The 14146-nt window shown below is 39.8% G+C and overlaps 1 protein-coding gene across 4 annotated transcripts in view; it reads right to left on the reverse strand.

Moving 5' to 3' along the window:
- Positions 1-14146, reverse strand: part of LOC148844450 (RNA-binding (RRM/RBD/RNP motifs) family protein) — an 83256-nt gene that overhangs the window by 25171 nt on the left and 43939 nt on the right. For all 4 annotated transcript variants that reach the window (XM_088953395.1, XM_088953392.1, XM_088953393.1 and 1 more), the window contains exons 10-11: positions 13033-13091; positions 1696-1761 (exon numbers count right to left, since the gene is read on the reverse strand). In XM_088953395.1, coding sequence (XP_088809521.1) covers positions 1696-1761; positions 13033-13091 — 125 coding nt within the window. The remainder of the gene's footprint in view (positions 1-1695; positions 1762-13032; positions 13092-14146) is intronic.

Consider the following 14146-nt stretch of genomic DNA (forward strand, 5'->3'; position numbering starts at 1 on the left):
TCCTTTTGAAACTCCTCGATTTCCCCATTCCTTGCTGGATGTGGGAGGTTTCCCATGAAGTTTCCAGCACCGATCTTTTGTGTGTCTGGACTTCTTGCAATAGGTGCACCAGAGGTTATCGTTAGAGTCACGGGTAGTTGTGTCACGAGCCAAGTTGTGATTGTTCTCACCCTTTGAACCACTGTAACTTCCTCCCCTTGCCACCATGGCTGAGCCTTCAGGATTTTTAGGCTCAAGCATGATTCCACAGCGGCTTTCCTCAGCTGACAAGGGCTATGACTTCATTCAATGGAGGCACTTCTTCTTTGCCAAGAATTTGTATTCAGACCTGATCAAATTCAGCATTCAGCCCGACCAAAAAATCATACACCCTATCTCTTTCAATAAAATTCTTCAAGATCACAGCATCATCAGGGCACTTTGTCTCAAGAACCCGATAATGATAAATTTTGCAGCAGATTTGCATACTCTGTAACACTCCTGCTCCCTTGTTTGGCCGCCACTGTCTTCACTTTGACCTCATAGACACAAGCAGCGTCATGGACTTTGGAATAGGTTTGTCAGACAGCATCCCAAATAGCCTTTGCAGAGGGAAGAAACATACAAGTATCATTGATCTCAGGTGTCATTGAACTTCACAACCATGACACAATCATGGAGTCACCTTCGTCCCAAGCATCAAAATTTGGCTCGCCCAACTTTGGCCCTGTTCCAAGAAGGTGACTAATTTTTCCTTTTCCCTTCAAATAGGTACGCACTAGTTGTGACCACTTCAAGTAGTTCTAGCCATTCAGTCTATATGTTGTTTGAATATTCTGCAAATCACCAATGTGAGGATGAGAATTTGTTGCTCCTTCATCGGTTTGGACGAGAGCACTTGTTGCAGTCATGTCGGACATTGTTAATGGAGGAAAAATAAGGCCAGCAGGAAAGGAGTATAAAGGAGGGAAGAACTGGCCGGAATAAAGGAGAAGAAAGGAACACTTCTGGTTACAGATCAACACTAAAGGCCAGAAGAGAAAAACACGAAAAGCTGGCAATGAAGGCCGAAAAAACTCAAGGTTGACAAACCTAGAGCTCTGATACCATGTTTTGGAATGGTAAAATACTGATGTATTTCATTCTATTGCCAATCGGCATATTTATACAGTAAGTTGCTGCAATAAATAGAAAGAAGAAAAAAATAAAAAGAAAAGAAAATAGAAAGTAGAAAAATAGAAAGAAAAGAAAATAGAAAGTACAAGAAGAGAAAGAAATAAATAGTAAGAAAAACTTTCTAAATCAATCCTTCCACAATCCTAGGAATATATACAATTCTATTTTTACACAACTACCAAATATAGATCTGCACCAGTAACCCCACGTTTTCCAACAAATATCTCTCTTAAATTGTAGGTGACATATTAAATATTTCTTTTTAAATTTGAGTTATTAAGGACTTTTTAGAAAATTATTGTGTGCTGCAGTGTAGAACTACAAAAGAACTTGCATTTTCTTTCATAAATTGCTAGGGGGCAATGTCCCTTGCCTCCTTTGCTCTGCCCCTGGAAGATCTAAAGTTAATGCTTTTTTGAATCCTTCTATTGTTAGAAAATGTATTAGTTTAACTCTTTTTTTAGGCACTCCATGAATTACTTGCCTACTTTCAGAAAGGAAGAGAACTATATCTAAACAATAGTTCAATAAGGTACATACCAGTGCACGATGAGCAAGATCAACTGATGGAAATGTCACAAAAGCTTGACCCCTCATTCTTCCCTCCTGAAATCCCAAGGGTTTTATGTAGTTTAGTGTATCATAAACAAAAGAACTTAAATAATGTGAATCATAAAAGCAAAATTATGAGACCCAGAAAAATAAACTTATCATTGGCATCATGCACATGCCATCCAAAATCATGTCAAAGCAAAAAAAAAAAAAAAACACCAATAGGATCCACCATCATATGTATTAACTTTTCAAATTTCAATTACATGCGCGAACTATGCAAACATAGTGAAAATATATAAAAGTTATACTAAAAGGACAAGATGGTATATGCAGATTTGTGCATCTTCAGAGCCTCTGAAATAAGAATCAGCTTTAGCATATTACTTCCTACATTTCCCCGTTGGGGTGGTAGAACTATGGCTGTCAAACTGGAGCGTGCTGCATCTGAAAATCCCATATGGTTGTATAAATGCATTCAGAATGGGAAGAACTCCATCCTGCTGACTGCATTTTTTTATTTTTTTTTATTTTTTTTTACTATTATTATTTTTTTTTATAAGCAGATCTGTGCATCATCAGAGTCTCTGAAATAAGAAGCAGCTTTAACATATTAGTACCTCCATTTCCCTGTTGGGGTGATAGCACTATGGCTTTCAAACTGGAGCAAGAACTTCATCCTGCTGATTGCATATTTTGTTTTTTTTTTTATGAATAAATATCAGAACACTTTTTACCCCTTGTCTTGCTAACCCATCTGCCAAACCATTGGCAGCTCTGTAAACCCACTGAACAGCAACAACTTTGATGATGACTGCATAATAATCATCAATAAAGAGAAAATTTTGGAAAGGCATGCCTCTTGTTTAGTTTTAGACCTGAATATGAGCCCGTTAAAGCATAAATATTGGGAACAGTTACCTTCCCACCTTAAGTAAAGTTTCCTCCCATCTTAGGAGAGTGTCATTGAACATTCAAGATTAAGCTCCATCCCCTCGTCAATCATCTTTAACCACCTCAAGAGGTATTCTTCATGACAACAAAGGCTTTAACTGCCTAAAGACCCCACCTATACATAATCTTCTTAGATTGCCTACACCACTACCTTCAATGTCAAGCTTAATCTGTGTTGGATAACTTCCCAAACTCAGGTGCTCTTTGAGGGGAAAGACTTCCTCCTTACAGAAGAAAGAGAGAAGTTGAGAGGTGGAAGACTTGTTTGGTCCTTATTCTTCAGGGTTCATTGCTTATACAGCTTTGGCCCTCACATGGCATAAGTAACTCTGATTATTTTATACTCGAATAACATAGTCTGACAGCTTAGTTGGCCTGACATGGTCTTCTAGAATATACTTTCTTGATAGGAGGCTTAGACTGTTACATCGGATCCTGCAATGTCTCCAGCCCCAGCTCTTGTTCTTGTGAGCTGCACTGGGCACTTCAGGGGTCCTAACAGCTCCCCCCTCCTTAGGACCAACCTTGTTGTTTTGGAATGGTAGAATACTGATATGTTTCATTCTATTGCCAATGGGCATATTTATACAAGAAGCTGCTGCAATAAATAGAAAGAAAGAAAAATAAAAAGAAAAGAAAATAGAAAGAAGAAAAAATAGAAAGAGAAAATAGAAAGTACAAAAATAGAATGAAAGAAATAGAAAGAAAAAACTTTCTAAATCAATCCTTCCACAATCTTAGGAATATATACAATTCTATTTTCAGATCTGAACCAGTAACCCCATGTTTTCCAACACTCCCCCTCAAGCTGGTGAATAGAGATCCTCCATTCCCAGCTTGGCTATAATTCTTCAAAAGTCTGTACTATTGCGCCCTTTAGTAAGTACATCAGCTAGTTGTCCTTTTGTAGACCAATAGGGAGTGCAAATCAACTTGCTGTCCAGTTTCTCTTTTATAAAGTGTCGGTCAATTTCGATGTGCTTCGTCCTATCATGTTGAATAGGATTGTGAGCAATATTGATGGCTGACTTGTTATCACAATATAGTTTCATAGGCTCTTCTCGTGGAATCTTTAGGTCTTCTAAAATTATCTTCAATGCACACACTCATTGTGCCATAGCCCTGAATTCTGCCACTGCACTTGACCGAGCCACTACATTTTGCTTCTTAAGACTAAGTTTCCTCCCAAGAAGGTATAGTAACCGGAAGTGGACCGTCTATCTACTGGAGATCCTGCATAATCGGCATCTGTATATGCTTCAAGAGCCAGTCCCCCATTTCTTCTAAATAAAACTCCTTTTCCTTTTCCTGGATTGGCTTTCAAATAGTGCAGAATTCGATGAGCAGCCTGTAGATGAACTTCTTTAGGATTATGCATAAACTGACTTATTACACTTACAACGTATGCAATATCTGGCAGTGTATGTGCAAGATAAATGAGTTTTCCAACCAGTCTTTGGAACATCTCCTTGTCTACACTTGCATTCTTGCCGGCTTCTCCAAGTTTATGATTGGGATCTATAGGCGTGGAAGCCAGTTTACATGCCATATTTCCTGTTTCTCTCAAAAGATCAACAACATACTTTTGTTGAGAGATAAAGATGCCTTGTTTAGAATGTGCAACTTCAATTCCGAGAAAATACTTTAGTCTCCCCAAGTCTTTTATCTCAAATTCTCTGGCAAGGCAATTTTTCAACGCTTCCTTCTCCTTTTTATCATTCCCATTAACGATTATATCATCCACATAGACTAATAGTGCAGAAACTCCCCCCGAGGCTGTGTGTTTGATAAACAATGTGTGGTCACCTTGACTTTGCTTGTAACCTGTACTCAGCAATACCTTCGTAAACCTCCCAAACCATGCTCTCGGAGATTGTTTGAGACCGTATAATGCTTTCTTCAACTGACAAACTTTGTTCCCTTTAATGCCTTCTCCGAAACCTGGTGGAATGTCCATGTATATCTCCTCTTCTAGATCACCATGGAGAAACGCATTTTTTACATCAAACTGTTGCAAATCCCAATTATAGTTAGCAGCCAACGATAGTAACACCCTTACTGTATTCATTTTAGCTACTGGGGCAAAAGTCTCTTGATAATCTACCCCATAAGTCTGTGTATATCCCTTGGCTACCAGGCGTGCTTTGTACCTTTCTAATGACCCATCAGATTTGTACTTAATTGTGAACACCCATTTACAATCTACCGTCTTTTTGGTAGATCCACAACTTCCCATGTGTTGTTTTTTTCTAATGCCTCCATTTCCACTCTCATGGCTTTTCTCCACTCCTTATTGGAAAGTGCCTCGGCTAGAGTATTAGGAATTGGAATGGTGTTAAGGCTGGCTAGAAAACTTTTACGACACAGATTTGGCTAAAGGGTACAATAGGCATTTGGTACATTCTTTTGTTCCTTTTCTCAGTGCAATAGGTAGGTCATACTCAGACTGTGAAGGTGCAGGTTCAGGTTCTGTATATCCCTCGGTTCAAGGATTAGGAGTTGAATCTTGGACTTGCACAAGTTGAGGATCTGGATTTCTTCTTCTAGAGTAAACCCGCATATATCTCACATTATCATGCACATCATTCATGGGGTTAACAGTGTCTAAATTTGGTTCAATGGTCGGGTTGTTTGACTCTTGTTGAGACTCGGGAATGTGGGGCTCAGAGGAATGTGACTCAGAGGGATGTGATTCTGGACGATTGAAAGTCTGTGAGGAGGGTAAAACATCTTGGGAGAGTAGATCCGAGGACTTATCTTCCATTAATGAGGGCTCCCCCTGAAGATAAGGTTGAGTGAAAAAAGATTTTCCTTCCTCAAATGTGACATCGATGGAGGTGTAGAATTTTCTGGTGGCTGAATGATAACATTTATAACCTTTCTAAGTTGGGAAATATCCCAAGAAGACAAACCTGATTGCACGTGGGTCTAATTTTCCCTTATTATTGGACATGAACAAAGGCAGTGCAGCCAAAAATTCTTGGTGTGAGATTATTTGAGGCTCAAATATCAAGGTAAAATTGAGAAAGGACTTGTATTGGGCTTCGGTTGTCAAGAACTTTAGATGGTTGTCTATTTATGTAGGCATCAGTAAGGACAGCTTCCCCCCAATATTGTTTTGGCACCTGATTTTGAAAGAGAAAAGCTCAGGTGGTTTGCAAAAGATGGCCATTTTTTCTCTCAGCTACCCCATTCTGTTGGGGAGTGTTAACACAAGAGGATTCATGCACAATGCCTTCTTTCTAAAAAAATGGGGACAAATTCTGATTAAAATAATTTGTAGCATTATCAGATCGAAACCTTTTAATTATCACACCAAACTGAGTGTGACCCTAGTGCAATCATCAATAAAGGTGGGAAGAATGGTACCCACATCAGATTTAGACTTAATAAGAAAAATCCATGTGACCCTAGTGCAATCATCAATAAAGGTGACGAACCATCTAGAACCAGTAATGTTGGGAATTTGAGAAGGGCCCCATATACCCGAATGAATCAAATAAAAAGGAGTCGAAGATCTTTTATTGCTGATTGGGAAAGAAACCATTTTGAGCTTAGCAAGTTCACACACATCACAATGAAAGGTTTCAACATCAATTCCTTTAAACAAGGAAGGAAGCATTGTTTTTAAAACAGGAAATGAAGGATGACCGAAACGGAAGTGATGACGCCAAATTAAATCTTTATTGGAGGTAGATAAGAATGACTCGTGTGTGACATGCATAACAGTGTGAGATGGTTTGTTGGTTGTTTCAAGGTAGTAGAGTCCATCCCTTTCCTTAGCAAGTCCAATCTTCTTCCCCGAAACCTGGTCCTGAAATACACAGTAAGAAGGAAAGAACACAACATTGAAGTTCACATCCTGGGTGAGTTTATGTATAGAGATAAGGCTAGTGGATAACTTAGGAACATGAAGCACATTTTTAAGCAATAGAGATGGAGTAATTTGAATATTCCCAATCCCTATCACTGTGGTGAAAGAACCATCAGCAACAAAAAATTTTCTATTAATAGGACAGCGTATATAGGTGAGAAAATGTAGTTAAGAAGGTGTCATGTGGTCAGTAGCTCCAGAATCAAGAATCCATGGGAAAACACTAGCCGAGGCATGTAATCCTAGAGATAAAGATTCACTTGAGAGAGCAAGAGAGGTAGAACCACTTCCTGGTTTCAAGGATCTCAAGAAGCTCCTTAGCCTTTCAATTTCTTCATCACTAAATGGTCCCTGACTTGAGTGTTCTTGCTGTGGGGTTGTGGAGACATTATGGGCCTGTTGAACTCCTTTTGAAACTCCTCGATTTCCCCATTCCTTGCTGGATGTGGAAGGTTTCCCATGAAGTTTCCAGCACCACCTTTCGTGTGTCTGGGCTTCTTGCAATAGGTGCACCAAAGGTTATCGTTAGAGTCACGGGTGGTTGTGTCACAAGCCAAGTTGTGATTGTTCTCACCCTTTGAACCATTGTAACTTCCTCCCCTTGCCACCATGGCTAAGCCTTCGGGATCTTTAGACTCAAGAATGATTCCACAACGGCTTTCCTCAGCTCTGACAAGGGCTATGACTTCATTCAATGGAGGCACTTCTTCTTTGCCAAGAATTTGTATTTGGACCTGATCAAATTCAGCATTCAGTCCGACCAAAAAATCATACACCCTATCTCTTTCAATAAAATTCTTCAAGATCACAGCATCATCTATGCACTTTGTTTCAAGAACCCGATAATGATCAAGCTCATGCCATAAATTTTGCAACAGATTTGCATACTCTGTAACACTCCTGCTCCCTTGTTTGGCCGCCACAGTCTTCACTTTGACCTCATAGACACGAGCAGCGTCATGGGCTTTGGAATAGGTTTGTCGGACAGCATCCCAAATAGCCTTTGCAGAGGGAAGAAACATACAAGTATCACTGATCTCGGGTGTCATTGAACTCCATAACCATGACATAATCATGGAGTCCTCTTCGTCCCAAGCATCAAAATTTGGCTCGCCCAACCTTGGTCCTGTTCCAAGGAGGTGACTAATTTTTCCTTTTCCCTTCAAATAGGTACACACTAGTTGTGACCACTTCAAGTAAATCTGGCCATTCAGTCTATATGTTGCCTGAATATTCTGCAAATCACCAGTGTGAGGATGAGAATTTGTTGCTCCTTCATCGGTTTGGACGAGAGCACTTGTTGCAGTCATGTCGGACATTGTTAATGGAGGAAAAATAAGGCCATCAGGAAAGGAGAATAAAGGAACACTTCTGGTTACAGATCAACACTGAAGGCCAGAAGAGAAGAACACAAAAACTGGCAATGAAGGCCGAAAAAATCTCAAGGTTGACAAACCTAGAGCTCTGATACCATGTTTTGGAATGGTAGAATACTGATATGTTTCATTCTATTGCCAATGGGCATATTTATACAAGAAAAAGAGAAAGAAAAGAAAATATAAAGAAGAAAAAATAGAAAGAAGAGAAAATAGAAAGAAGAGAAAATAGAAAGAAAGAAATAGAAGGAAAAAACTTTATAAATCAATCTTTCCACAATCCTAGGAATATATACAATTCTATTTTCAGATCTGAACCAGTAACCCCATGTTTTCCAACACTTGTCAAGCAAGGGAATTTTTTGTTGCAGCAATGTGTACCTCTCCAACGCTGAACCTTCTGGTGGTAAGCCTGCCCATGATACCTGAGGTTGTTTAATAATTTTCTCTTCGATCTTTACCATCAATTGTCCAGAATCTCTTGTGGTTGTATCTTTTTTTTTTATCAATAACACTTTCATTAATTCATCAGTAGAAAATTTACAAGTGGAAGACAAACACACTTATCTTCCAAGAGTCACAAAGAACTTCAAGAAATCAAAAAAGAAAATACAAAGATACAAAGACACTAATGTTACAGTTTAGCCCAAAACAAAGAATCCCTTTCTGCCCCTTGTTTTGCTAAACCGTCAACTAGAGAATTAGCTGATCTTTTAATCCAACATGTCTTAACTTCCATCTCCCGCACCAGCCATTTGAATTTCCTCTTCTCATTATTATACTTCCATAAATCATTTTGATCTTTAGTCAGCCACCCTATCACCACCTCTGAATCCCCTTCAAATATAAGTTTCTTAATGTTCAATTCCTTAGCTTTTCGGGCTCCTTCCATAACTACACATATCTCAGCTCTAAGGGAGTCACCCACTCCAATTGGGCCTGAGAACATAGTAGAGATGACCCCATTTTCATCTCTAAAAACACCCCGGATCCCCGATTGTCCCGGGTTTCTCTTACTGCATCCATCAAAGTTTAATTTCAAGAATCCACTAGGTGGGGGGGGGAGGGGGGTCCAAGCCACACTCATTACTGACTTGGTCTACGTGCAATTTGCAATTTCACCCCACTTCCTCAACATGTCATCCACAGTGTAATCTGTGAATATTTCCAAAGATTTCAGCCATTGTACCACCCTAAAATCTATGATAGCCCTCAGATCTACTGTTCCTCTCTGAGTTTTTGAGAATATCCTGGAGTTTCTTTCTTCCCACAGTGTCCAACATACTGCAGCCCTTAGTCCTCTCCACATTGTCCTTCCCCTTTTTAACCGCCACCTGAAAAAGGAAGGTGAGAAAAGGCATTGCATGTCTGATGGGGGATTCCAACTGCATCCAAATAAGGAGAAAGCCCAATCCCACAAAGACCTCGTGAAGTGGCAAGACATGTCCGATGTGGTTGTATCTTCAGATTGCCTTCTTCAATGAATTTCGATAGGAGGGACTTACTTTGGTCTATTACTCCACACTTTTTTTAAGGAGTGACACATGGAAGACATGGTGTAGCTTCGAACTCTCTGGTAAGTCCAGCCAATAGGAAATTGTTCTCACTCTCTCCAGGATCAAACTTATCAATATTGGCCAATGATCAGAGGTGACTTTGGGTAATGTCCTTGACACCAAGTCTCCCTAATGTTCTTCTCAGTCAGCAGTGAAAAGAAATCTGTCTAATTTTGAACAAATCGGTTCAGCATGGAGTAGACCAGGTGAAACTGTTATGTAAAAGATTCAGTTCCTTGAGCTTAAACATATGGATAAACTCATTGAACTTCCTCATACTTGTGGTATTTCTTTGCCGCACATTGTTACACTCCTCACTGAATCTAATTACATTAAAGTACCCTCCTATACACCAAGGACCTTCCCACAGCCCTCTAATATCTCCTAGTACTTCCCATAACTCATTCCTCTGCCTGTAACCATTAGGGCCATAAACATTAGTTAAGACCCAACCAAACCTATCAGCCACCTATTTGAATTTGACAGAAACTGAATATCTTCCAACTAATTCTTTGACTCCTATAATGTTACTATCCCTCCAGAGGATCCCCGAGAGGGGCTCATTGCCCAGGTAACACCATTTTCTCTCCACACACTTCTAGCCCACCTATTGTCAAATACCGTGAGCTTAGACTCCTGAATTAGTAGTATATCTGGGTTTTCTTTAACTAGGACCTCCTTTATTAACACTCTCTTTCTTACATTCCCCATGCCTCTCACATTCCAGCTCACAATCTTCATTTTTCCTTCTTAATCAGCCCCCTGCCCCCTGATCCTTCTACTCCTATCTTCCTCCTTTCCTTCCCCTGCCCTTTCTTTCATTAAATTCATTATCCCCTTCCAGATCCAATTTCAATCTCTCGGCTTCACTTAACTTTCCTTTTCTCATCTTCCCTTCCTCTTTTTTATTCTTCAAGTACACTTTTAGCTCATTTGGATTTTTTATTTTACAACCTAACTTTCCTACAAATTCAGCCAACGGTTCTTCTTTTCCTTCTTCTTTTTCAAACTTCTCTTTTTCCTCCTCTGTGAACCCCTCACTCATCTTTCTAGACTCCACCCCCTCTCCAGCTACTTTATTCCCACTTTCCTTACTCTCATTTTCCCTCTCCTTCTCTCAGTGTTCAGCTTTCCCCCTTATCATCCAAAATGCACTCGACTTCGTTTAGCATTCCACCATCATCAAAAGATCTTAGAGCAGAGGTAATAAGTTCCTATTCCTCAAAAAAACGAAAAAAAAAAAAAGAATGGCTGCATTAAACGTGCCTTCCACTTCCTCTTTTTCCTCAGTATCTTCCCCCAAGCTACCGCTCTCTGTCTCTCACCTTGGTTCAAAATCATCATCTGAGGAACCGCAATTTACCCAGACATCGTCTTCCTCTTCAATCTCCTCTTTCCTAACCATAGAATATCTTGGATTTGGGCGATCTTCTCCCACTCTTCCCTGGTCCCCTACTTTGGATTTAACAACTGGAACCCACTAGAAATTTTGTTTCAGAGAGCTCCATTTACTTGGCCTGTTTTGAACTTCACATAATTGCAGTTCCTGTGAAGAAAATGATACATCACCACTATGGTCTCTTGCCACACCCAATGAGGCCCGACTCATTTGACCACTTAAAGTGTCACATGAGTCGATTGTAGCAAAGGGACCCTCCTTTAGGTTCGACCCTGTTTGAACCACAAATAGAACAATTGGGTCAGAGAGGGTTACTTGATTTTATTTCATAACTCTAGGTGGACCTCGACCCTCATCTGACCGAGTCGCCCTTCTAACCATTTAAGTGAAAGAGGGACCGACGATAAACTTACTTTCAATTTCAAAATAAAAAAATTGAATTCTTTTACTTAAAAATTCAACTTTTGGGACTTGACCATTCAACTTCCAAAGAAGGCTGTTCCTTCTCTCTAGATAAATCTTCCTCCACATGTCAGCGTACATGTCCACCTTTCTTTTCCTGTTCTCCGCCAAGTGTTACCCACCTGACCACATCATCATCGTCTTCAAGCTTCGATCTCCCACACCAGAACGATGCTTCCACTTCTGAGGCGACCTAGACCTTGTACTAGTAACCTTCAGCACATAGATTGAGAGTTCTTGGCACAGCTTTAGGCTTCACACCAACAGTCTTTATGTTCATGGCTCTTAGATCTAATGTCTTGAAAGATATGAGAACTCCACCCTAGTCATCGCCATTTTTTCAAGGTTTTTTACCATAAGTTAAATGGCAAACCCAGTATCTTCAACTTGAAGCTCCCATCACCAGTTGTTACTATATTAGCCAATTGACACCAGTTCTCAATTGTTAATGGTACCCTCTTTTGTGTCTATAGGGGTGAAGTCCATCATCCCCCCCCCCCTCCATTACAGCTTTTTTGTTGTTGAATGGGATTAGTATGACTGTTCAATGAATCCCAAGTTTTGACGTCACCTCCTCTAATAATCCTTTCCAGCCTTTTACCTCTTTCTTTGCAGAAAGGATTAATCTCTGCTCCCAAATTCCATTCACCCCGACCAATGAAATCTTTGGTTCTGGTGCTGTGAGAGACACTGCCACTGAATCTTGATTGGTTTTCATCAGTTTCTTCTAAACCCAGCCTTTCCAATTCCTTCCTTCTTTCCGTCATTTCCTCCTTTACTAGTTCTCCAACCACTTTTTCTTCTTGTATCTTTACCGCCTCAGTCTCTCTCTTAACGAGTCTCTGGTGTATCTCATTTGCAATCATGGTCCAACTTTGCAGCTTGTTGCCTTTGAGTATGATGATCATTTGTTTTTCCCCTTTTTCGAATTTTTCTTCCAATGTAATAAACCAGGCTTTGGAGTTTCTTCTTCTCTCAGCAAGGTATTCCCTCCTTAACTGACTAAAGGTGCTATTCCATGTTTTGCACCAGCTTACATGCACTGCTCCATCTAGGAAGATCTGAAACGAGGACACAGCTTCACCCACTAGCAATATTGTTCCTCTCCTTTCACTTATCTTTGTCGTAAACTCCTTCTGGTAGACAATCTCTTCCAACAGGAGTTCTTTCCTTTCTACTGTAAAGACTCTTTTCCACTTCCTGGCCGGTGACAAGCCTTCATTCTCCATTCTTTCCATCATTTCCCTTTTTCAAAACGAGGTTCCCTATAGCATTGCCATCAAAGCTTAACTTTATGAGTCCCTCCCAAAGTGGAAGAGATATATCACCCGGGTTCCCTATAGCATTGCCATCAAAGTTTAACTTTATGACTCCCTCCCTATAGCATTGCCATCCAAATGCCATTCTAATCCCAGGAAATGTTTCTCCAGATGCATACCAAACAGGGCCTAAGATTCCCAAAATAATAGAAAGATGAATGAAAGAGCTAAGAATAAAATGTACACTTCCCTCTAAAATGTCTTTCCATATTCTTTTTTTCTCCTTATTCCTCTCCCTGTTTGTCGCTTTATATTATATAACTTGTATCCAATTTAACTCAAATAATGATACATGAATTTTAAAGCATAAAACCAAATTTTAAAAATCAAGAAATAAAATGAACAATCTTCATCCCAACAAGCAACAGCAATCTGAAGATCTCACCTGCATTAACTTAATATTCAGACCCAGTTTAGCTGCTTCTACACTACCAAAAAATGATCCTGCAGCGCACAAGAGATGATAAACTAAATATAAGTCCAATATAATAACACAAGGATAAAAAAGAAGCGGGCAACAATTGAAACTTAATTAGCATAAAGGATTTATAAAATGATATGCAAGGTTTAAAGATATCTGATTAAAATATTTAATCTGCAGTGCTTTTGTTTTGATTTTTTTCCTTCTTATAAATATGGGGAAAAACAATAAAGAAATGAAAAGCACTATAATGGTGTTAGCATTCTTGGGTCCCCTGGGAAAGTGTGAATAAAATATGACTGAGGCTCTTTATTTGCTACATGAATTAAAAGTCATTAAGCCTCAGCTTTGGGAATTAGGTGATATAAGGCATCTCCAACGTGTTTTATGGGGTTTCTAGCTCAATTTAAGGCTCCAGGTAATATTTTAAGAATAAAGAGAAATTCATTAAAAAAGAAAACGAAATACAATAGAAAGGTGATAAGGTATCACCCGAAAGAGACACATAGCCAGAGGACCCCAATAGAGACAACAACATTCCATAACAAAACCCAAAACCACACAGATGAAAGACCTAAAGATTCAAAAAACCAAACTCAGCCGGAGAAACCCCTTGAACCAAGGAACCACCAGCTAGACAACTGATCCAACAAATCCTTGGCTTGTGAAACAAACAAAGTCTCAATCTTCATCCACGAGTGGATCTTCCTGCCCTGAATCATCCTCATCCCTTTTTCTCCTCTCAAACTCCTCAAAGACCCTTCTAGCAAACTCCTCACCACCCCAAAAAAATAAGCCCAGACTTTTACCAACTGTAACATCTCTTTCCACTAAGTCTCAATCTTCATCCACGAGTGGATCTTCCTGCCCTGAATCATCCTCATCCCTTTTCCTCCTCTCAAACTCCTCAAAGACCCTTCTAGCAAACTCCTCACCACCCCAAAAAAATAAGCCCAGACTTTTACCAACTGTGACCTCTCTTTCCACTAATTTCTGGAGAGGCACGCAGCCAGAAGCATCATTGACCCCTTGTCTTCTTGTTGTTTCTCCCCCAAGTGGGAACCTGATGATTGAGCCC

Source organism: Nelumbo lutea, chromosome 7 (assembly GCF_056320005.1).
Source record: "Nelumbo lutea isolate HS-2025 chromosome 7, American lotus-T2T, whole genome shotgun sequence".
Lineage (NCBI taxonomy): Eukaryota > Viridiplantae > Streptophyta > Magnoliopsida > Proteales > Nelumbonaceae > Nelumbo > Nelumbo lutea.